The sequence below is a fragment of the Equus przewalskii genome, chromosome 8, assembly GCF_037783145.1.
Source record: "Equus przewalskii isolate Varuska chromosome 8, EquPr2, whole genome shotgun sequence".
Lineage (NCBI taxonomy): Eukaryota > Metazoa > Chordata > Mammalia > Perissodactyla > Equidae > Equus > Equus przewalskii.
The window spans coordinates 30,688,519-30,712,432 of NC_091838.1; the positions used below are offsets into that span (position 1 = coordinate 30,688,519).

The 23,914-nt window shown below is 37.1% G+C and overlaps 1 protein-coding gene across 5 annotated transcripts in view; it reads left to right on the plus strand.

Annotated features, from left to right (window-relative positions):
* Positions 1–23,914, plus strand: part of RB1CC1 (RB1 inducible coiled-coil 1) — a 91,121-nt gene that overhangs the window by 2,935 nt on the left and 64,272 nt on the right. For 3 of the 5 annotated variants that reach the window (XM_008525044.2, XM_008525047.2, XM_008525045.2), the window contains exons 2-3: positions 21,768–21,882; positions 22,835–22,956. In XM_008525044.2, coding sequence (XP_008523266.1) covers positions 22,886–22,956 — 71 coding nt within the window. In that variant the 5' untranslated portion in view covers positions 21,768–21,882; positions 22,835–22,885. Of the gene's footprint in view, positions 1–17,500; positions 17,548–17,850; positions 18,321–21,767; positions 21,883–22,834; positions 22,957–23,914 lie in introns of those variants that run through there. The other 2 variants (XM_070631648.1, XM_070631649.1) reach the window with 2 other exon arrangements.

Genomic DNA, 23,914 nt, shown 5'->3' on the forward strand with positions numbered 1-23,914 from the left:
ATGGGTAACTTGAGTAAAGACCTAAGAGAAGTGAGGAAGCTAGCTGTGTGACTATCTGGGGAAGGAACATTCTTGGCAGAAGGAGTAGTAAGTGCAAAGACTCTGAGATACTTGGCATATAAAAGTGAAAAGGTTACTGAGAGTGGACTGGCATGAATGAGGAGGAGAATAGTAGGAGAGTGTGGTGATAGTGACACCTCTACAGATATTCAGGCTTTTTGGGTCATAGTAAAGAAACTGTAATGTACTTTACCCTACATGTGCAAAGGCACAGAGGTTTGTTCCAGTAAACCCAGCAAAGCTGGAAATCAGCTTGGAGCTAGATTTTTTTGTTTTTTTGTGAAATGTTAATTAAACACCTGCAACATGCAGTTTTAGCTCTGGCAACATGAACAATGAACAAGAGGAACTTTATATGTAAGATTTGTATATAAAGTTGTAGGAAATGGTGAACTGGTAGAAATTTTAAAGAAGATAAATTGCAAATGCAGACTGCTTTGAGATGCTGCAATAGATATAATGCTGGAGAAGCAGATTGTGGAGTGCTAGGCTGAAGATTTTGTACTTGCTGTCATAGATAAAAGTATGTAAATCTTAATTATCACATTTCTATGATTGTTTTTCCTTATTATGGACATAATAAACCTAGTTTCCCTGTAAACTCGACCTCTTGTCCAGGGTCCTGAGAGGATGGCATTTCTTTCCATCCCTCAGTGAAGTTGAGGTCCTGTTAAATTACTATTTGTAAGTATGGTATTTGAGTGCGTCTGGCACCCTTTCTTTCCCTGGTTAGTTTCTGCTTTCATACCTGCTTAGTGAGTGCCCTGAGGATTATGGAATGAAACTGCTCTCCCCCCCATGATTTTACTCTCTTTTGATTTCTCGTATTTTATTGGTTTGTAATTATGCTAAGAGAGGAAAATAATTGTGACCTTTTATTTTGTTGTTGGTTCAGCACTATCCACGTCATTTTTCCTTCATATTTCACACATAATAATTGGTTAGTAACTATCCAGAATATATGTTCAACTAATAGTCAAGTCAGTACCATACTGTTAATGTTTTCCTTTTTTTTTTTTTTTTTGAGGAAGATTAGCTGTGAGCTAACATCTGCCGCCAATCTTCCTTTTTTTGCTGAGGAAGACGGGCCCTGAGCTAACATCCGTGCCCATCTTCCTTTACTTTGTATGTGGGATGCCTGCTGCAGCATGGCTTGCCAAGCAGTGCCATGTCCGCACCCGGGATCCGAGCTGGCAAACCCCGGGCTGCCGAAGCGGAACGTGTGAGCTTATCCGCTGCGCCACTGGGCCAGCCCCTGTTAATGTTTTCATGGCTTTTTTAGCCATTACTCTGCAGTTTCCAGATATGCGCATCCTTTTTTGATATTGCTGTATGTTTATATATGGTCTTGTTTTAAAAGATGAAGCTAATTCAACATTTGCTATGTAGATAAATTTGGTTTCATTTTTTTAACTCTTAATATGTATTATAAAATGAAATGTAGAAATAGAAAATTTTTGTTGTAATTGTGTGAGTTTTAAGAATTAGAAAAAACAATTCGCATTTAGAGGAAGTGTCACAACTTGATATTGCTATCCCTTAAAAATTATACCATGCACAGCCCTGGGTGTTGTATCTCGACTGGTGATAATACAGGAAAAATGGATGTGGCTTCCGTATTTGGTGTACTTTGGAGGCAGGAGAGTTATTTTTTAGTAGACTTGATTTAAATTCATTTTAATGGTTCTTTTGAGTTTCTGTTCAGCAGGAGCTCTCAAATGACATATATGAAAAAAAAATTTAAATGCTGTTATACTTATGAAGTGAATTTTGTTTTAATGAATGAGACTAATTAGAAATGATAAAGTCTAATGATATACTCAATTGGAACAACTTTTTTTTAGACTGTTTATTTACTAATATTTCCAAATCCAAGTTATCTTTAAGTCATGCATTCTACATAAATTTTATGAATGGCAGGACACCAAAATAAGTAGTACATTTATATATACTGATATGGAAGGATTGCCATGTTATATTATTCAGCTCAAACAAGTTGCATAGCAGTATGAATGATATCTCGTTTTTATAAAACCAAACCATCTGTATATACACATGTACTTCCTGTATACATGGGGAAAAACCTGAAAGACATAGTCTAAACTTAAAAGTATTCCTGTTATCCCCATTCTTTTGGTGCTGTGCTTACATGAAGTTGCTTGTCTGGTTGTAGACAAGACATTCATTTAGGAGACCCAGAACCTTTATGGAAAGGTTCTCTTTGGCGGCAAATGAGGAAGATGGCTGACCTATTCTTCTTTCCTTCTTTTTTCTCTTGGCAGAGAAGGGTAGGATCAGATGCGAATAAATCTAATATGGAGATATTGAAGCCCAGCTTTTGGTCCCCAGGTAATCTAGACAGTCCATTTGTGGTGAACGTTATTTTCATTGATGCAGCACTCAGTGATCCCTCAATGAGGTTGAATTGCTGTGAACTGCAATTTGCAGAATTGCAAATAAGACAAAATTATTCCCAGTCCTTGTTATTTCTCTGCAAAGCTGTTGGTCCACCTTATCTAGTGTCTTCCAGATTTCATGTATTCTGCTAGATTTGAAAGCAACTTGAGGATATTTGTATTCCCAGCACCTAACACAGTGTCTGGCTTATTTTGGGTGTTCAACAAATGTAACGTGAGTAATGACTGAATGTGTTCAGTTTTGGAGATCAGAAATTGTCATTGGGGTTTTCCCCTTTGTTCTTTCTATATAAGGACACTAATTCTAAGTTTTGTGTAGATGAGACTAGGTGACAGTGAGCTGGAATGACTGACCTAATCATTAGGGTGGTAATCTCTCAAACAGGAAATTATAAATTAATCTCCAGTTGATAAATTGGATAGACAGTGTTTTCTGTGAGTATAGGAGATTGTTTCTCGTTCTTAGGAGCATGAAAGTTCAGTTGTAACACCCATCATGTCTGGGAATAAATGCAGTGGAATCAGTATTTAAAAAAAAAACTCTCTCCCTTTCCCCCTCATTTGTAGCTGACTATATCCCAGAAGGATCCTGGAGGAACAAGTGTCCTTTCATGATGTGAGATTTTTCCCCCCATGTAATTCATACTGTCTTATATAGCTAGTTAAGAGTTCTATAAGTTCAGAGGTGAGGGAAAGAATACCGTGGGCCACCTGTGGTTAGGGAAGACGTCCCAGAGTGCTAATAGAACCATACTTTTGGACCATACTTGGATGAGTAAAATTCAGATATGCAGAAATAGGAGGCGATTTTATCTGGCAAGACTATGTAAAGTGATAATGTAGGTTTCATGTAGGGCAGTAGTTGGAGATACTTTTAGAAAGATAAACTGGGGTTAATTATAAAGTTCTTGAATATTGCAGTTTAAAGTTATACTTGCCATCATTTTTAAAGCTTTTGTTATGTTCCTTGCACTGTAAAGGAATCTGAACACATTATTGCTATCCCTCTCATCCACTCTGCGAAGGTATCATTTCAGTTTATAGATGGTAAACCGATGTGTAGAGGTTGTTTGAGTCCCGGTGGGAGAGATGGGATTCAAATGCTGGTAAATTCTTGCCCCAGAGTCTGCCATCTTAATGCTATTCTAGCTTTATGCCACAGTTGGCAAATTCACATGCTTAAAGGGGCAGGCACATAATGAAATTAAGTGAAACCATATGAGTACTGAACCAGATACTGCACTGAGGTCATAGGAGAGGTAGCTGCGAAGAAACAAACAACAAAGCATAGTGGGCCATTGGTTTGTGAACTGCTGTAGGCAACGGTGAGGCTCTAGGGAAGATACTTCAGGAGGGAAGCAGCCTAACTACAGTGGTTGTAACTGGTAGGAGTGTTCAGGAAGAGTTGGAACAGGATGGAGACTTAAAGGCAGCGAGAAGAGTTTCCAGGCTCTAAAATAAGGGTTATGTCATTGGAAAATGAGGGGTTGGATTATACAGGAAAAAATGGTTAGAATTTAGCTAGAAATAACGGAAGTCTTGAGTAACAAGAGAATGATAGTTTTGTTTACAGAAGAAGTTAGGGAATAGTTTTAACGGAAAAGCACTGAATTGAAATTTAGGCATGTTGAGTTTGAGGTAACTGATTTCTGATTGGAGATATTTAGCATCAAAGTGCTAGTCCTGAGTTGAGGACAGGTAGGGATTAGTTAAGAACAGTAACTGATGTTGGTATTGCACTTTAGTTTGCATAACTCTTCTGTGTGTGTGTAGATTCCTCTTTCCATCCTCACAACAACCCTGTGAGATAGGTAGTTTCTTTCCTTTTTGTGATCTAAATAATTTAAGTTATATGAGGTCAATCAGGGTCACACAGTCAGTAGTGGAGACAGGAATTGAATATAGGTCTTCCGATTCCAAATCTCATGTTCTTTTCAGAGTTCTATTCTCCCCCTTGTGTGTACATAAAGAGCACAATTGGAGAACTAAATATGAATGACCATTTAGGGAAGAATGTAGAGTGGGGAGGCAGATCTTCATTGGGACCTCATATTGGAGGCTAGAATACGGACAGTAGATGGAGATCATTGTTTTGCTTTTTGAGTTGAACCAGCTCTTCTAGGGCAGCATATTCAGGGTCTTTTTCTGCAATGCATACAGTGTTGTCTTTTTTCTTTTTCAAAATGGAAACAAGTATTTTTCCCCCTGATTCTACATGTGATTTTAAGGAGACCAGAGAAAGTAAAAGTCTCGCATGCAGAGATAGCCATTGTTAAAAAGATTGATGTTAAATTTTCACTTGTTAGTGCTTGTATATACATCCCTCTGCATTAGTTAATAAAATCCACAAACAGAATCATATGATACATTCTGTAACTTGCTTTTCTTAGTGAATAATAAATATATCATTAATCAATATGTATAGATCTGGGAAATATTTGTAAAAGTCTGTCACATTTTATAGTTGTACCATAATTTATTTGACCAACACCTATTGACAGTCAGTTTTCTAATTTTTCATTTTTAAAAATAATGGTGTAATGGAAATCATTGAATATGTACTTTTGTGCGCTTGTCTGTTATTTGTTTTGAGTACATTTCCAGAGGTAGAATTTCTAGTTTGCACATTTTAAATTTTGGCACGTATAGCCAGAATAAATCTCCTTAAAAGTTGTACCAATTTATATTCTTGTTAAAATGGTGCCAGTGTGCTCAGTTATCTTGTCAACATTTTGTATTCATTTTAATCATTACTAATAATAATCTGAAAGGTAAAAATGGTATTTCAGGTAGACTTTATTTTTCTGCATGCTGTGGATAGCCATTTGTCATAATACTATTGCTTGAACAATTATCTTTTCCTCCGATTTGAAATTCTGCTATTATTGTGTATCTGTGTATATACATATAAAGATATGTGTGGATTTGTTCTGTTCCATATGTTAACTGTCTATTAATGGGCCAGAATCCCGGTTTCAATTACTTTTATAGTATGCTTGACATGTTCTGATAAATGTTCTTTTCCTACAGTGTCTCCCTGTATGTATAATAGGCATTTCATAATTATTATCTCAATGGACAGAAACTAAAGAGTGTTTAAGCAAAGGGCCAGGTAATAGTTTTAAGTAAATCTTGTGTCACTTGTTGTAAATCATTGGTTTCTAGCTGGAACTCAATTTCACATATCCTTTTTTGTGTTTTTTTGGAATGACATCTTGTTTATGTGAATTCTTGTTCATTCCTTCCCAATATGACTTTGCACATTATGCATACCTCTTTATAATATATTACATTATATTGTCGTATTCATTTTATGTGATTAAGCTCTTTGATGGCAGATAGCATGTACTTTTTATTGTTTTAATCTTTGGTGACTGGCACATGAAATAAAGTAGAACTGGGCTTAATGTATAATTTGACTATATAGCATTTTATGGAAGTTTGGAGGAATCAGCCAGTGTACCCCTTTCAATTTTTAGATGAAGAAACTGAGAGTTGGAGAGATTAGGTAACTTGCTCTCAAGGTCACAGAAGTAAAAATGTGAAGCTAGAACTGAAGACCGCATCTCTTTTACTTCTGTTCAGTTATTTTTTTTCTTCTTAAAGACTGGCACCTGAGCTAACATCTCATCTGGAAACATCTGTTTTCAATCTTTTTTTTTTTCCTCCTTCTTCTCCCCAAAGCCCTCCAATACATAGTTGTATATTCTAGTTGTGAGTGCCTCTGGTTGTTGTTCAAGTATTTTTTATTTCAGGGTGACCAAATAGGTGCTTGGTTACTAATGTCCCTTTTTGCTGAATTTTTTTTTTTTTTAAAGATTTTTTATTTTTTTCCTTTTTCTCCCCAAAGCCCCCCAGTACATAGTTGTATATTCTTCGTTGTGGGTCCTTCTAGTTGTGGCATGTGGGACGCTGCCTCAGCTTGGTTTGATGAGCAGTGCCATGTCCGCGCCCAGGATTCGAAACAACGAACCACTGGGCTGCCTGCAGCGGAGCGTGTGAACTTAACCACTCGGCCACGGGGCCAGCCCCTTACTGAATGTTTTTAACAGTTGCATACAAAGGAGAGAATTCAGCTTTGTTGAATCATCTTTTGATAGCGAGCTTATAGGAATATGTAAATAAATTATACATTCTTATAAATAGAGACAATATTCCTGTGGATTCTCTTTGAGCCTTTTTTTCCCCCCTGATTTCAGTTTTGGTTCTTGTTCTAGTCCTTATCTATGGCCTTGACCTCAATTATTGACTGTCCAATGTTTACATGGTATGTCAGGTACTGTGGTGTTTGGAAGAAAGGTGTAAGATGCGACCAAATTTTCTCTAGCCGTTTACAATACAGTTTGAGCAATGTAAGGCATTTAGCACATGGGGAAAAAAGTATGGCAGGATATTTATTTAGTGTTCTGGATAGAAACACTATTATTTAATTAGTTAAAGTTTAATGTATGGGTTTTAAATGCTTAAGGAAGATCCTTGACAGACAGTAGATTGGTGAATACTTTTTTTTTTTGAGGAAGAGTGGCCCTGAGCTAACTACCGCCAATCCTCCTCTTTTTGCTGAGGAAGACTGGCCCTGAGCTAACACCCATGCCCATCTTCCTCTACTTTTTATACGTGGGATGCCTACCACAACATGGCTTTTGCCAAGCAGTGTCATGTTCGCACCTGGGATCCGAACCGGTGAACCCCAGCGGGAGAAGCAGAACGTGCGAACTTAACTGCTGCGCCACGGAGCCGGCCCCATGTGAATACTTTTTGACGGATATTTGTGACTTCTTGGTTACAAAATGGAAGCAATGAAATGACATAAGTAAAGCCTTGGTCTTTAGGCTTATTCGTCTCTCATCAGGAGATCAGTTTAAATGGTGTAGAGCCTCATGTAATGAAGTGTAGAAGGGCACTGCTGGAGTGTTAGTCTGAGGAATTTAAATGATTGAGTAAATGTTATGAAGCATTTTTAGTTTTGGGAGAAGTAAAGTGACATTAAAATAAGACCTAAGATTATTTAGTTGGTGGTGTCCTCCAAGATGATTTGAGATGAAATCTGTAGGTAGGACCAGCTCAGTTAGGTTATTGTCAGAATTCAGGTATGCAGTAGTAAACACTGAATTAGATAGCTTAATGGGAATAAAGTGGAAGAGAGGGGTACTTAGTGACTGGGTAGATCTGGGACCAGGGAGTACTTACTTATGTATGATGTATGAAACCAAGTTGATTACATTGGTGAAACCAAAGAGGCCAGCAAGAGAAATAGTTTGGGAAGGAAGAAATGTTTAAGGTACAGAGGATTATTACTATTTGTTTGTTTTAATTAAAAAGCTTTGGAATACGTTGCTAATAAAGAAACTACCAAAAATTAGCTCCTTGGATGTGATCTCTCTCTCAGTTACCATTTTGAACTCTGGTTTGTCATTTTCTTACTGCTAGTAGTATCCTAAGAGTACTTCTCCTTGTGAAAGGCTATTATTCACTCAGTAGATGCTGTTGAGTACTTTGTGTTATATCACAGAGTTACTTCCCGTCCCTAGGTAACATTTTGGAGTTATTTACTGTTAAGTTGGCATTGTGCTGAATAAGTTCTTGTGCATGGATTATTTTACTTGTTTTCCACGAAGCCATACGAGGCAAGTATTATTAACATCCTAATTTTACAGATTAGGAAATAGAAATTTAGGCAGATGTGCACTAATGAAGAAGGTTTTTTGTGTGTGTGTTTTTGTGAGGAAGATTTGCCCTGAGCTAACATCTGTGCCAATCTTCCCCTACTTTGTATGTGGGATGCCTCCACAGCCTGGCTGATGAGTGGAGTAGGTCTGCACCCGGGATCTGAACCTGCAAACCCTGGGCTGCCAAAGTGGAGCACATGGAACTTTAACCACTCGGCCACAGGCCTGGCCCCAAGAAGTTTTTTTTTAACTCTACATTTTTTTTTTTTTTAACTTGATAATAAAGCCATGTGGCTCATGCATTGGCTGCAGAAGATGTAATTCAATAAAATTTTATAACTGAGACTACACAAAATTGCTCTTAATGTAGGCCTTATGACATTTTTTTTAAATAAGAGAATTTAAAATAGTAGCATGAATAAATATATTTTGTTCTTTCTGTTACCCACTTAGAGCATTTAATTAATTTAATAAACCATACTTTTCAGTTAGAATCTGCCCAGAACTCTTACTTTGCTTACACAAAAATTTCTAATTTCCATTCTTTATTGTGTCCAATGTGCAAAATATTAAAAAAAAAATGTTAAAGGTAGCAATAAAATCTTTCTGGTACCAAACAAACCTATCTTTCTGTGAGAGTAAAGGAACTCCTTTCTCAGTTACTGTTTATTTCACATCTGGCTCTTTGAATTGTTATTTACATTTTGTTACTCCCTTAAGACTGTACAGCTCTTCAAGACAGAGACTCAGTTTTGTCTCTTTCCCTAAATAGATGGCTTGAGTGCCTTATACATAAAATTTATCTTATAGAATCTTGAATGGGTGGATACTTTGGGTGTCCTCCAGATCAGCTTTCCTCTCAGTGCAATTACAAGTCCAGGGGAACTCTTAACTCAGAAGTAAATTTCATTTTTCATTTCTATGGTGATTTTTGCTGAAAAATTAAGCCTGTAGTTTGAGAAGAAGAAAGCCTTGAATATCCTTTACACTTTATATTGATTAGGTATTGGTGCAAAATGGAAGTTTGATTTGTATGTTTCTATGTATACACTCTTACTTGTAGGAAGTTGTGATTTTCATTGTATTTACAAGTTATTAATTACTGTTCCTTTATTTAGTAAAGCATAATGTTTATGCCTTGCCATGGATACAAGGTGGTCATAGAGTCTGTATGTATTAGACATTATTTGTATATTCTGCTCATTTTCATGGATTGGCTGCAAGTATGATAGGCTGAGAGCTGATATGATATGCTGGATCCAGACTTATTTAACAACACTTTGATGATTGGCTTTGACAAACTAAGGAGAAAAATATTCTTAGCTCTTTCTTACCGCAGTGAAAGACTGCTTTCAGAAACTGTTTCAATAACTTCTTTCCATCAACATGAGAAAAGATGACCAATATGTGAGAAGAAAAATTAAACTTTTGTCCACCGTGACTGGCAGGAGGTGAGGCACCTAATTTCTAATATCATGTGGCTCTTGTATAGGCATTACCAGTAGTTAGGTTTCAGAGTAGACATGTTCTTTACAGCAGCTCTTTAAAGAAAATAGCTCCTAACATTGATCAAAAAAATAAGATAAAAAACTCCAAAATCAGGTTATTGACAGAACTTCTAGCTATATCATTATATGGTTTTGAGCAGAGAAATGCCATGCTGTGACTTATGTTTTAAAATTATGCAGTCCAAATATAGCCTGGTGTTGTAATAGGAAGTAGTTGAACATGAGTGGATGAATTCGTAAATAAAATGCCTAGGGAAAATTGCCTTCTGATAATTTTTCTCCTGGTTGTATGTGCTCAGTTACTTCATAGCTTAGCTAAATCACAGGGAGAAGCACTTTTAGAGACTGTCTGGAAAAAAAATACATACACACATACAGAGTACATACACAAAAACTAGGCATAGAATAATGAGCCTCTGTAACAGTTCTTTTGTTTCACTAGTTATCATCTCATGGCCAGTCTTGTTTCAATAACACCTCCCTCTGCTTCCCCTTTTCTCACTACTTTGGTCCTGTAAATTTTGAAGAACAGATATGCCCACAATAACGCTGCAAGGAAGATGTTATCTCTGCTTTTGAAATGAGAAAATTGAATCTTACAGAGTGTAAGTTACTTCTCTCAAATCACCCAGGTTGTAAATGGCATAATAGGAATTTAAACAAGATCTGTTAAACTCTTCGTTTATAAAAGTCAATTATTTTTCCTTTACTTTAGATGAGATTATAGCCGGGAAAGTGGTGTATTCTGGCAGCAGCTAGTTGTTTTACTAGATTGTTACTAATTCTAGTACCCAGAGGTACTTATTTTTGCTGTTTTGGCATATTTTTTCCTCTAATCTTTTTTTCCTCTGCTTTCTTTTTACATATATTTGATCATATTGCATGTACATACTGTTTTTACTCAACATTGTAAGCCTTATTAAAAATTATTCCCTATCCTACCTTACCATGTGAATAGATGAATGAGTAGCCAGGTATTATTATAAGTAGTGAAATATCCTGTATCTACTTCAACTATATTTCAAATTACTTCCTTAAGATGATTTTTATGGTAGAATTACTGGGTTAAGAGAGATGTGTGTTTATAAAACTTTTGCTTACCTACCCCGTGAACACCAATTCCTTTCCAGAAAGGTCATAATTATTTACAGTATATTCCCACCCATAATATATGAATGTTGAATATGATTATTAAAATGTCTTATAGAAATTTGCAAACATATACAAAAGTAGAAAATTGTAGTGAACCTAGTCTTTCTATCCCATGTGCTATAATAGTTACCAGTTTTTGCTGAGCTTATCTATCTCCCTGCCCAACTAATCTTTTCCTCCCTCTCCTTCGTTTGTTTTTGCTGTACTATTTTAAAACATCTCAAATATGATTTTCCACATTAATTTTTCAGAATTCATTATTTCATAACTAAATGCCATTATCTTCCCACCCCCAAAAGGAATAGTAATTCTCCAGTATAATCTAATACCCAGTTCATATTTAGGTTTCCACCTTTATTTCAAAAATGTCTTTGTACAGTAGTTTGATTCAGGATCCAAACAGGTTCACACATTACATTTGGTTATTATGCCTCTTACATCTCCTTTAATAGAATTCTTCCTCCCTTTTCTTTTTAAAGCTTTTTGTTAAAGAAACTAGGTCAGTGTTCTATAGAATGCTCATTTCTGAATTTAGCTGATTGTTTTCTTATAATATTGTTTGTTTTTTCTTTATACCCTATATTACCTATAAACTGGGGACTGCAGGTAGATGTAGACACTTGATTAAATTTAGATACGGGGTTTTTTTTGGTGGGAATAGGAGCAAGAGTACTTTATAGATGGGCTGTGTACTTCCTCTTGAAATGTATAAAGAGACATATCAGTAGCAGAGTGACAAGTGATCAGTGTGTTCATGTTTGTAAGCCTAATGTATCTGTCAGATTTCTCGTAATTATTTTAATGTCTATTCATGTCTAGATCTGCTATTTCATTGCAAAATGGTCATCTTCTATATTCCGTTTGTAGTGTTAGCTGGAGTTTTTCTATAAAAAAGGACATTTCTTCATCAAATATCAGTTATCTGGAAGTGTCGTTCATTTAGGTGAGAGACAGTAAGTGCTTAATTTTTTTCCTTTTTGTTGATGCTCAAACTGTCCTATCTTAGTCAGTGCAAGCCCCTTCAAGTTGATTTCTTTGCCCTTTTTGATGTACTCTCATTAGTCTTTGACAGCTTCTGAGCTTTATGGCACATTAACATGTTCCAGACTTATGTGATTGGTACATTTTGTACTTTAGACCTTTGGAATCAACCACTTCTCTAAAAATTCCTTTTAGAAACCACAATGTGGGTGTGCAGTGATTTTAGTCAACTTTATAGTTAGATAAGTCCCCACAAGACTACTCTCACTTCTGATACCAGCCACAAGTTTGGTGATGCCCAGTACCACACTTACTTCAGACTTGCTGCTTACAAATTCCCCAAACCACCTTCAGGTTCAAGAATTCACTAGAAAAGCTCACAGAACTCAGGAAAGTGCTATACTTTACTATTATAATTTTATTATAGCAAATGGATACAAATTAAAATTAAAAGGAGGCAAAGGAAGATATGCATAGAGCAGGGTCTGGAAGGGTTCTAAATGCAGCGCTCCTGGTCATACTCTCCCATGGAGTCACAGACAGCATTACCTCCTCTTCACCAGCATGTGTGGTGATTCAGAGTATTGCTAAGGGGAGCTTGCTTGAGTCTTTGGTGTCCAGAGTCTTTAATTGGGGCTCCATCAGCTAATGTCCCTGTAGCTGACCTGTAGTCTCTAGCTCTTCCTGGAGGTCAAACTAATGTCTTTAGTCTCCATTTCCTCTGGAGATCGGAATTGATCCTGGGTGTCCCAAATCCCCCAACATAGATCACATTGTTAGACTGTCCTAAAGCCCCCAAACAAGCAAAGACGCCTGTCAGGCAGGACATTCCAGGACCCTAAAGTTCACCTCCCAGTAGTCAAAAGCAAAGGCCAGACCTCTCTTTGGATAAGGTTAATTCTTTACTGCACAGGGTGCTGTGGGTGCTTACTGCTGTAGGATTGTGACTGCATTTTTTCCAATGGGGCTATGGAATATGTATTTTATGGAAAGACAAAAATTCCTCATTTACAATAACATCTCTAAAGTAGTTTTTTACTTTAGATATTGTATCTCTTTTTCTCTTAGGCTGAAAAGGTTGGAACCTCAGATTGGAAATCTTGCTTGTTTGATAGGTAAAAAATAATGTCTTTTGGGGCCAGCCTGGTGGTGCAGCGGTTCATCACACATTCTGCTTTGGCGGCCCAGGGTTCACCAGTTCGGATCCTGGGTGGAGACACACACACCACTTACCAAGCTATGCTTTGGCAGGCGTTCCACATATAAAGTAGAGGAAGATGGGCATGGATGCTAGCTCAGGGCCAGTCTTCCTCAGCAAAAGAGGAGATTGATGGCAGATGTTAGCTCAGGGCTGATCTTCCTTAAAAAAAAAAATAAGTAAATAAAAACATCTTTTTTAGATTTGTATTTCTTTGATTACTGAAGAGGTTTCATATGTTTTCCATGTTTAACTGTTTGAATTACTTCTCATGCACTTTGCCTGTTTATCTATTGTGGATCTTTGTGATTTTCTTACTAATTCATAGGAACTCTTATTTAAAGACTATTAACCCTTAATCATTTGTTGTAGCACTGTCCCATTTAACAGTTTTGAGGAGAAAGTAAAGTCACAACTTTTGATCCTCAAATTAAGTGATGGGGCAGGTAATGGAAAGATTCATCTTTTTTTTTTTTTTTTCGTTTTCTGCCCTTTCCCCTCTTCTGTAAGTCAGAAAACCAGTCATTTCTGTGATCCATCCTGAGTCCTATCGTCTGTTAGAAAGGAAGGTCAGAAATTGGGCCTGTCTCTTGCAGGGCTTCCTGTCTGCCGCTGTTGCTCTCATTTCCATGCATGTTACTGTTGCAAACAACATGTGTTCACCATGGGGCTTCAGTCCTTGAGTGTAAGATGCATGGTAGTAACTGAGGTATGTGCAGCTCTTACTGAATTGGCTACAGTTGCTCAAACATGAGAGCAGAAGCTGGCAGACATTCTCTGTGAAGGACCAGATAGTTAAGTATTTAGACTTTGCTGGTTAAGAGGCAAAATTGAGGCTATGTAGGTGCTTATGGAACAAGAGAAAAGAACTCCTGCCCTGCTCTGTGCCATTTTTTCAGAATGGGCCACCCAGGGTGGTGAGCGTGAGACTTTCTTTGGATCCGTCAGGACCACCTGAGGGGTATGGACCCAGCAAGCTGAGGGTGGAGGCCAAGGCAGTAAGTTTTACTTTCCTCCCAGAAACTCCCAGATCCTGAGTTGCCTTCTCTTCTCTGAAAGACTGGCAGGAAGTCAAGTGACCTGCTGGGTCTCACACTCCAGGTTTGTGATTCTACTCCTTGCTGCCAACAGTAGGAGCAGAGTCCCCAGTGTGTAGCTGTCCTCCATTGTGTACCCTGGGTAGCAAAAGGCAGCACTGGGAGGGAAGTGGGTCTCTTTGACTCCAACACCTGTCCCTTGGAACAGTGCCCACACAGCCTGCAGGCTGCAGAACAAAGGAGGCCCCTGTCATTGTTTCACACTCAGCCATGTTCTTCTTGGCTACCATAGGTAAATTCTCCTCTATACATTTCTTTAGCTACGAAGTTTTCAGAGAATTCCACAGTGCAAACATGACCAGGGTATGGAGGAATTTTCAGTCTTTGCTACATGCCAAGAATCATCTTATCTATGGACCCAAGGAAATCTTGTTCTCCCAGAACCTAGGTCCATGCCAATTCTTGGATGGTGACTTTCTTTTCCTTTGAAAACCTTACCATATCACATTTCCAAGTGTTCTGCCATGCCACACCCCCCTTACTTAATCTTGAAAGTTTTTCTGTATTGTATTTAGAAAAATGGTAAAATTGGTGGGGGGAAAAAGTAGTATTGGGATTTCTAAAGGAACAGTAAAATGAGCAAGTCATAGAATGTATTTACTACATGTGTTTTAGTAGTACATTCATGTTCTTCTTTCCTCTTTATCCAGCCGTGGACTTTAACTCTGGTTGTACTACTTTCTTGCTACATGACTTTGGGGAATAATTGAACTTTTCTGAGCCACAGTTTTGTCATTTGATTGATAGGGATAATACTAACTTTTCTCACAGTAGGAATTGTGGGGTTATCATGTACCTGGTACAGTCTAGTTTATGTTTCCAATTAATGGTAGCTGTTATTAAGCTAACAATATCCATATTTCTAAAAATAAAACATAGAAAAATGCAAGCATATATTTTGGAATTGTTTTTAAAAATAAATGCATTTTTGTAGCTATTTCTGGAAGTAGATATGGAGTTTGTGTATAATATAAAATTTTCACGTTGCTCACTACGGTGTAAGCTCCATGAGAGAAGGCAATTTTATCATATTGTTTTCTCTTATTCCCGAAGCTGAGAAAATGCCTAGGATGTACTAGAATCTCAGGTGATATTTTTATTGAATGGGTGTTGTAAACTGACCTGGGTTCAAACCCCTGGATCTTTTATACTAGGTTTTTGCCTTTAGGCAAGTCGAGTAGCCTCTGCATCTTTTTCCTCATCTGCAAAGGGTAACATAATAATATGGATATCTTACATGGTATGAAAAATAAGTGGAGTAATGCATATAAAACTACTGAGCATAATGACTGTCATGTAATGAATCATCAATAAGTGTTAGCAATGATTATTTTATGTGCCATATACTTAGGACATGTGGAATAAATAAAAGTATTTTATGGTCATGGAAGCCATAACCTGACGTTTACTCACAGACCACCAACACTAATAGACCCATGGGGAAATCCTGACTGATCCTACTGGTTAGATTTTCCTCTGTGCTATTCTAGGGTAGGCCCTTGGTGGTAGCCAACAGTAAATGAGGATGTAGAGAGTGAAGATTCAGAAGGAGGCTTCTGGTTAAGGCTGCCAGTTTGATGGCTGTAAACAATTGATAATGGATAAAAACGTGGGATGTCATATCAGGGTAGGTCAGGAGTTGCTTCTCAAAGTGATATCATTAACATCACTTAGGCACTGTTAAAAATGAACTTAATGACAAATGGTAGTATCAGGTCTGCCTATACAGTGGAGTCAAATTTAACCTTCGTTCTAGAGCCACTGCAATCAAAACTATCCTTGCAATTGTTTTCACTGTTCATGAAGTATACAGACTAATTCTCAAGTAAATTTTATTCAGTCACCTTTTTTTCTCAACCTTGTTAATGATTGTGGTTTCTTAGGTTGAGTTGTTTCTTAGGGTGAAGACCAGATTAAGAGATTGGTGTTTGTTTACAGGCACATGGTAGCTGCTACAGCTTGTCAGAGTTTCCCTCATTCACTGTGAGTATTATGGAAGAGGAGAATGGCACTGAGGTCATCTTTACTCTTTAATAATTTCTAATGCCTCTGATAGAGTGAGAGTGGTATTGCCCCCAGATCATGAAAAGAAAAAGACTGATGAAGTGTTCCACAGTGAAGGAAATTGATTCAGTTTTAACAACAAAATGCAATATATGATCCTGAATTGGATCCTGGGTTGGGAAAAAAACTTTAAAGGATATTATTGAGGCAATAATTTGAGTATGGACTATGGATTAGATAATATTTTATCAGTTAATTTTCAAGATTTGATAAATGTACTTTGGTTATGTATGAGGAAATCTTTGCTGTTGGGAAATACACGTTCTGAAGTATTTATGGATAAGGAGACATTCTGTCTGCAAATTACTCCCAAATAGTTCAGAAAAAAATGTATCTAATATCTGTATCTATACCTATCTATTATTAAAAAACAAAATTCAGCTGAGTATATTGGAAGATCTAATAAGCCTTATTAAACAATTCATGAATCGGGCAGCATCTTATCTGGCAGGCAGAGAGACACTCAGGGGTTATACAAATGGAATGCTTTTATAGAAAGGAGAGTGGGACAAGGAAGTCATCAGCAGGAGAAAAATGAAAGTTCATTGAAGGAAAGTTAGTTCAGATGACGATGCCTTTGCTTGGCTGAGCTGCGGCATTTCTATTTGCGGCATTTCTATTGACTGGGCTTGTTGCTGTGAAGGAAGAAAATCTTCCTCCTGCTGGGGTAGTAAAGTAGTTGCTTTTCCTGATTGGGAGTGCAAGTTATGTCTCTTCCTGTTCGGTCTGTAATTGACACTTCTTCCTGTTTGGGGTAATTGACTGATGAGTGGTAGAGTGTGAGAGCTCCCTCTACAGGCCTTCCCAATTCCAATTTTACTTCAGGTTTCCTTTATTAATTTTCATGCTACCTATATATTTATCTAAAGAGAGTGAGAGAAGAGCATGCATGGAGCATGAACTGGCCCAAGTGATAAAGCAAATGGAGTAGAATGTACACAGTTGGTGAATCTGGGTAAAAGGTATGAGGGAGTTCTTTGTACGATTTTTGTAACTTTTCTCTAAGTGTGAAATTATATCAAAACAGAAAGTAAACAATATTTAAAAGGAAACAAAAGAAAAAACTTAGAACAATATAGTGATGATTATTATAAAGTTTTTATGTTTAGTCTCACAAAAATGTTGTCTCCCTATACTGCTTTAGCCTACCTTGGCAGGACAGACCTTTTCTCATGCCTGTGACCCCATTTATATGTAACCCACATAGAGGCCTACTTTGATCATGCACATCTAAAGTACGTCCTTCGTCCTACTCACTCTTCTTTCGTTGCCATTTATCCCAACTTATATCATGTTTGCTTTCTTTTTGTTTAATATCTTTTTTTCCTTCAAGACTGTAAATTCCATCAGGGCAAAGATCTGTTTTGTTCACAGAAGACCCAGTCCTGGCACATACACTCAGTAAGTTTTTCTTGGGTTTGGCTGAATGAATGAATTAACGAATCATCTCTACCACAAATATTCTTTCCATTTTAGTCACCATACTTTAGCTACCTAAACTTTCAGAAAACAAGGTGGCTCCTTTTAATCTGTAAGATAAAGTCTGTACTTTTGGATTTGGCATTCAGTGACTTTTATGAATTCACTCCTTCATTCATCAAACCTTTATTGAACACAGCCATATGATTCCCTGCTTGTTGCTTTAGCTTTCTCTCTTGCCAACATCTTTCATATCTGCATACCTTTCCTAGGGCTGCACCCTTTGGCTACTCTTCTCTTGTCAGTCTAAGTGTGCCTTTCATAATTTGCCTCTCATTCTCTGTGCACTTCTTAGAAAGTATCACATTTATGATAATTCTGCCTACTTTTTCTGGCCATAGATATTACCTTTTTTCCATCACTTTCGTATCTTCAATACCTAGCACCTGAGTGTACAAAGTCTATGTTTATTGAGTGCTTGTCTTAGGCATTATATTGGGGGTGTTATATGTATATTGTCTTGCTTAATCTTTTTTTTTTTTTTTTGAGGAAGATTAGCCCTGAGCTAACTACTGCCAGTCCTCCTCTTTTTTGCTGAGGAAGCCTGGTCCTGAGCTAACATCCGTGCCCATCTTCCTCTACTTTATATGTGGGACGCCTACGACAGCATGGTATGCCAAGTGGTGCCATGTCTGCACCCGGGATCTGAACCAGCGAACCGTGGGCCGCCAAAGCGGAACGTGCAAACTTAACCGGTGCGCCACCGGGCCAGCCCATCTTGCTTAATCTTTAAGCTTACCTTATAAGTTAAGGGTTTCATTTTTTCTGCTAATTAAGTTTCATAGTAGTCCTGGAACTATGTTGATCTTGTTTACTGTTACATTCCATGTCTAACATAGTGTATGGTACATAGTAGGCAATCAATGAATGAAGTTCAAATTCACTAATAATCAAAGACAATATTTAAATATAAAATAATGAAATAATATTACCATTTAAAAATATGATATTGGCAAGGATATAGTGACCTTGTTGACTGTGTGCATTGCCTAAGAAGTTTAAATTGGTAAAAGAATCAACTCTGATAGCTGTAAAATATTTGAATGCTTTGGTCCAGCAATTTACTTCTAGGAATCTACTTTATGGAAATAATCCTAAATGTAAGAGAAAAATGTGTGCCTGTGAGGTTAAAAAACAAAAACCTGAGAGATAGTAAGTAAATAAATTATAATGAATTCACAAGTTGGAATGCTTTTTGCCCATCAATATTGATATTTATGAAGCATTTGTAATAATGTGGAAAGATGATTATTAAGTGAAGGATAAGTAAATATGTAAGTTAAGGTATGCTGGATACTGCCCTAGTATGAAATTCTCAAACTTTTAGTGACTTTTTACGTGGGTTTTTCTGTGTTACACTATAAGCCCTACAGAGGTTGGCAGGGGACTTTGCTTATTGTACCCCCCCAGGAACCCAGCTTTGTCACTTGGAGGCTCTGATAATCAGCTCTTTATTTATCACCTTAATCTGTTGACTTTCTAGACACTTTCCCTCACCTATGAAAAGATTTGGTACTAATCTGTACTGTAACAGGAACATATATCTTAGTATATGGTAATTAGGTGGGACTTCAGTATCTGTTTAGTTGGTCCAAGCCATTGGGGCTGCATTTGTAGAGTGTCTCCATCACCCATAAATGGTAGTGATGGGGTAGATGTGTTGGTGATGGTTGAAATAGAACCTTGCTTATTGTTGCGGAGATAATGACCTTCTAAAATCTAGGGATTTTCCTTTGAGAACAAGCTGAAGAAATCCTGTGGTAAACGTCAATCATGTGACTTCTTAGCAGTCTTCACAAGGGTATAGGATAATCCTTTACTGGTGTAGGATTATTCATTCATATTATTTAGAAAATATTTTAGAGGTATTTCCCAAGAACGCGTAGTTCTTGCTTTAAAGAAGCTTGCTATTCAATAGAGGTGAGATATATGAAAAGAAATATCACAATATATGCAAGCATAGAAACACACGTAGAGTACATAGCTAATGATGTGATTGTGTGATTAAATCTGTGGAAGAAAATTTGTGTGGGGGGAGTAGGGCAGGGGGAAGGAGTGATAATAGCAGGCAGAGGAAGGAGCAGTCTAAGCAGGGAGAACAGCCCTGATGAAGGCTGAGAGACTTTTAAATGGTTTGTTTGGGTCAGTTTAAGCAATGTGGTATTTGGGAGTGGAAACTCGGAGAGTGGTGGGGAGGATGAGGGTGGGAAGTTGTGGTGGAGAGGAAGAAGCCATATAATGTTTGCTGTCTTATTGGATGTTATCGTAGTGGTAAAAGGCATGAGAAGATGAAATGGGACTGCCTGGGTTTGAATCCACACTCATTAACCTATGACATTACTTAAGTCCATAATTCTTAGTTGCCTTATCTATAAAATGAAGATGATAATATTATCTATCTTAAAGGATTCTTGTGAGGATCAAATGAAAGCATTTCATTTAATAAAGCATTTACAACAGTTGCCTGGAATATAGTAATACTCATAAATGGTAGCTGCTGCTGTAAAAATCATCATGATCATGATTAGTTTTAAGCAGCAGAAAAACTTGATCAGCCTGACGTTTAGAACGGGCTCTTTGAAGGCAGTGTGGATGGTGGTAGACTAGAGATAGAGGAGTTATGGAGCCGGTTGGGAAGCTTTCGTAAAAATCTAGAGAGAATGAGGGCCTGATTTAAGATAGTAGCAATAAGAATAGGGGTAGCTAGTCAATAGGTATTTGTTAGAATTGACCGGACATAAATAATTGCTCATGTTTATGTATGTGAGGAAGACAAAAGAGCCAGGATTGCACTTGAGAGACTGGGTGAATGTAGAGTCCATCAGCAAAGAGAAACAAAAATGAAAAGGGAATAGGTTTAGCAGGGCAGAGAAGATAAGGAGCTCAGCTTTAGAAACAGTAATAATGAAATGCATAAAGGAAATCAGTTTGGGTTTGTTAGTTTGAGAGGGATTGGATAGATAACTCAGATCTACAGAGAGATTTAGGCTAGGTTTGGGAGTCAGCAGTCAACAGTGGTGGTAGCTGTAGCCATGCGAGTAGGTGAGCTACTATACAAGGGTGAATTGGGAAGGTTGAGCTCCCACCCAAACACTGGAGAGTTGGCAGAGGAGGAAGAGCCCAAGAAGGGGGGTGCTGGGGTTGTTTATTGAATGCTTATTATCTGCTGTGCACCATGTTAGTACATTAACATTTTTTCTCACTTAATTCTCATAATACCCCTGTGATGTGGAGTACTATATTATCTATTGCTGAGTAAGAAATTACCACAATCTTAGCTGTTTAAAATAGCATGAATGTGTTATTTCACAGTTTCTGGGCATGGTTTGGCTGAGGCCTCTGCTTCAACGTCTTTCACAAGACTGTAGTGAAGGTGTAGGCCAGGGCTGGGGTCTTGTCTGAGGCTCAACAAGAATGATCTTCCAAGCTTACCGGTGGTTGTCAAGATTCACTTCCTTGCAGGTTGTCATACTGAGGTCCTCAGATTCTTGCCACCTGTTGCCCAGAGGCCAACTTCAGTTTCTTGCCATGTGAGCCTCTCCATATGTCAGCTTTATCAAAGCTGGCAAGGGTGGGAGTCAGCTGGCAAGATGAAAGTTGTAATCTTGAGTAGCAGTCTTGTAAGTGACATTCCATCACCTTTGCTGTATTTCATTGGTTAAAAACAGATCACAGGCCTTATCCACACCCAAGAGAGGTTGGGATTTCACTAGAATGTGGGTACCTGGAGGTAGAGGGGCTGTCTGCTTTGGTGCCATTTTTATTCCTGTTTTACAAGAGAAGAAACTGAAATACTTAAGTAACTTGCCCAAGATCATATATAAGTAATGGGGCCAGAATTAAACCCAGGCAGTCTGACTCCACAGCCTGGGCTCTTTTGTACCATTACATTTTAAGGACTGAAAATGGCTAAGGGGTTTGGCAGTGTTAGAGTTCTTTGGGGACTTTTGTTTGATGTCTTTTTAATGGAGCGGTGTAGGTCTAAGTCATATGCTTGTGGTTTCAGTGAATGTGCAGGTAGGAAAAGACACTGGGTAGAGATTATTCTTTCAGAAGATAATTTTAAAAGGAAGAGAACATTGACCATATCTTCTCACATATTGAATTATTTCTCTCTATAATCACAAATTTTTCTTTTCTAGCTCACTGAGTTTAACCAGTAATGCCATTCAGTTGCCAATGTCAAGCAAAGAAAACATAAGCCAGTTTTAGTCTACTTTTTAAGAAAAGTGGTAGTCCTTTTCACAGTGCCTGACGGTAAGTCCCAGTTCCTACCATGATAAGAGTTTTTGATCTAACGCATTTAAAATAATGCTTTTGGAAACATTAATTTTAACACTTTATTTACTTTTTTCTTCTTAAGCTGATGCTTAAGAGCATGAAGAGCTTAAAGAAAGGTGTCTACTAGTTTCTGGGAATTTATTTATTATGTCTTTCGTCACTTTCATTAATCTTTGAGATTTTACCTCCAGTTGTTAAAAGTAAAATGCTAGATCTTGAAATCTGTCCCTTTCTTTTATAGATGGGAAAGCTTTATTTTATGTGTTAGATTTTGACTTGGACAACTAGTTAATGGCAGAGCTGTTTTAAGTTTTCTGATTTCCAGACCTCTGCGCTTTCTACTGTTGCATAAGGTGATATAGCTATTAGGGCCAGGGTTTCTGATATGGAGCATTTCTAACTCAGTATGGAGGAAGAACTCAGATTAAGAGACAGCTGGTGGAAGGAATTGGGACTCTTTTCCCCTGACTTGGAAGTAGTGGCTACTCTTAGTCACTGTTAGTAAATTAAACCTCAAGACTTTACTGTTTTGTTTTGGTTTTTTTTTACCGTTTTAAGGAAGAGGTTGGGGAAGAACTTTTGGAGTTAGGAAGCTGTTTGAACAAATTTTTTATTTTTCTTTTTCTTCGTAATGTTGAGGGTTACATTGGACAGTGTGAAATGTAGACATAACTTTTGTTCTAACTCCTGGCCTCTTTCTTCCTTAAATCAAATTATTTTTTCATAGTAGAATAGTTACACTTTTTACTAATCTCATTACTATTTATTTTTTTAAGCCCAAATTTACCGGTTTGTCCAGTTAACCATCAAAACCTATTTTGATTTTTTGTTCTTTGTATAGTCTAACATTGCTGTGTCTTATATGAGGGTATTTGTATTTGTAGTTGTGTTTGTAAAATTGACCACTTTTCTTGTCTGTTTCTTTTAGTAACTGTATCAGAGTGTGAGGTATAAGCTCACAGAATCCAGAGAAATCATCATGAAGTTATATGTATTTCTGGTTAACACGGGAACTACCCTGACATTTGACACTGAACTTACAGTGCAAACGTGAGCAGTATTTCATTTATTCTCATCAGTTTTGCATTTTGTACATGCATAAAGTTAACAAACTACTTGATTTTGAGAAAGTGATTCCTTTGTTAAATAGGAGTAGCAATATGGCAAGTCTTTTTTCCTAGCATATTATATATACAATTGTCATCTTTCTCTAAAATGCTAAAGTTAAATTCATTAAGTTGTGCTTTGTTCTGTTTGCTTGAATATATTGTTCACAATCAACAAACTTACCCACAAATAGATAAACTTATTTCAAACTAAAGCTATCAAATAACAGTAAGTTTTTGTAGCTGATTCCTATTCCAAGTTTCATAGGACATTGCTAAGGAAATTATTGCTAGCTAGATAAAGCAGCGTGTTTATCAGTCTCATGTTTTTTGGTCATTTGTTTTTATCCTCTTGTATGAATAAAGTTAATAGCGTTTGTTTTGTTTGTTAAGGAAAGAATAAAATCAGTTTAATATTTATAGTCAAATCAGTGAGATTCATGTCTGATAATTCTCCAGCTTTGCACGGGTTTCAAATATTTGACCAGTGAATACCCTCTTATATTTGTGAAAAGTGTGGAGAGGTCTCAGGGGAAAGAGGATATATTTTGAGAACAAACAGAAAGGAACAAGAAGTAGCACATATTTCCAAACCTGCTTATATTTTTATAATGACCATAATAGCAAAGACTTGATAACAATACAGAACAGATGAATCTGACGCTGAAGACGTTATAAACAATTTGTAGAATATATAATCTAAGTTTTAAAAATAGAATTATGAAATTATTTTCTTTTTTTAAAGTTCTAGCTTTTATAAAATACAATTTATCTGTTAAAGGAATAATGTTTTAGGAAAAGAAAGCAATTTTCATATAGTTTAGACTGAACGTATTTTGTGTAATGTGATGTGGAGATTTTAACACACATCCCATGTTCTGAGGATTTTAACAGACCTGATG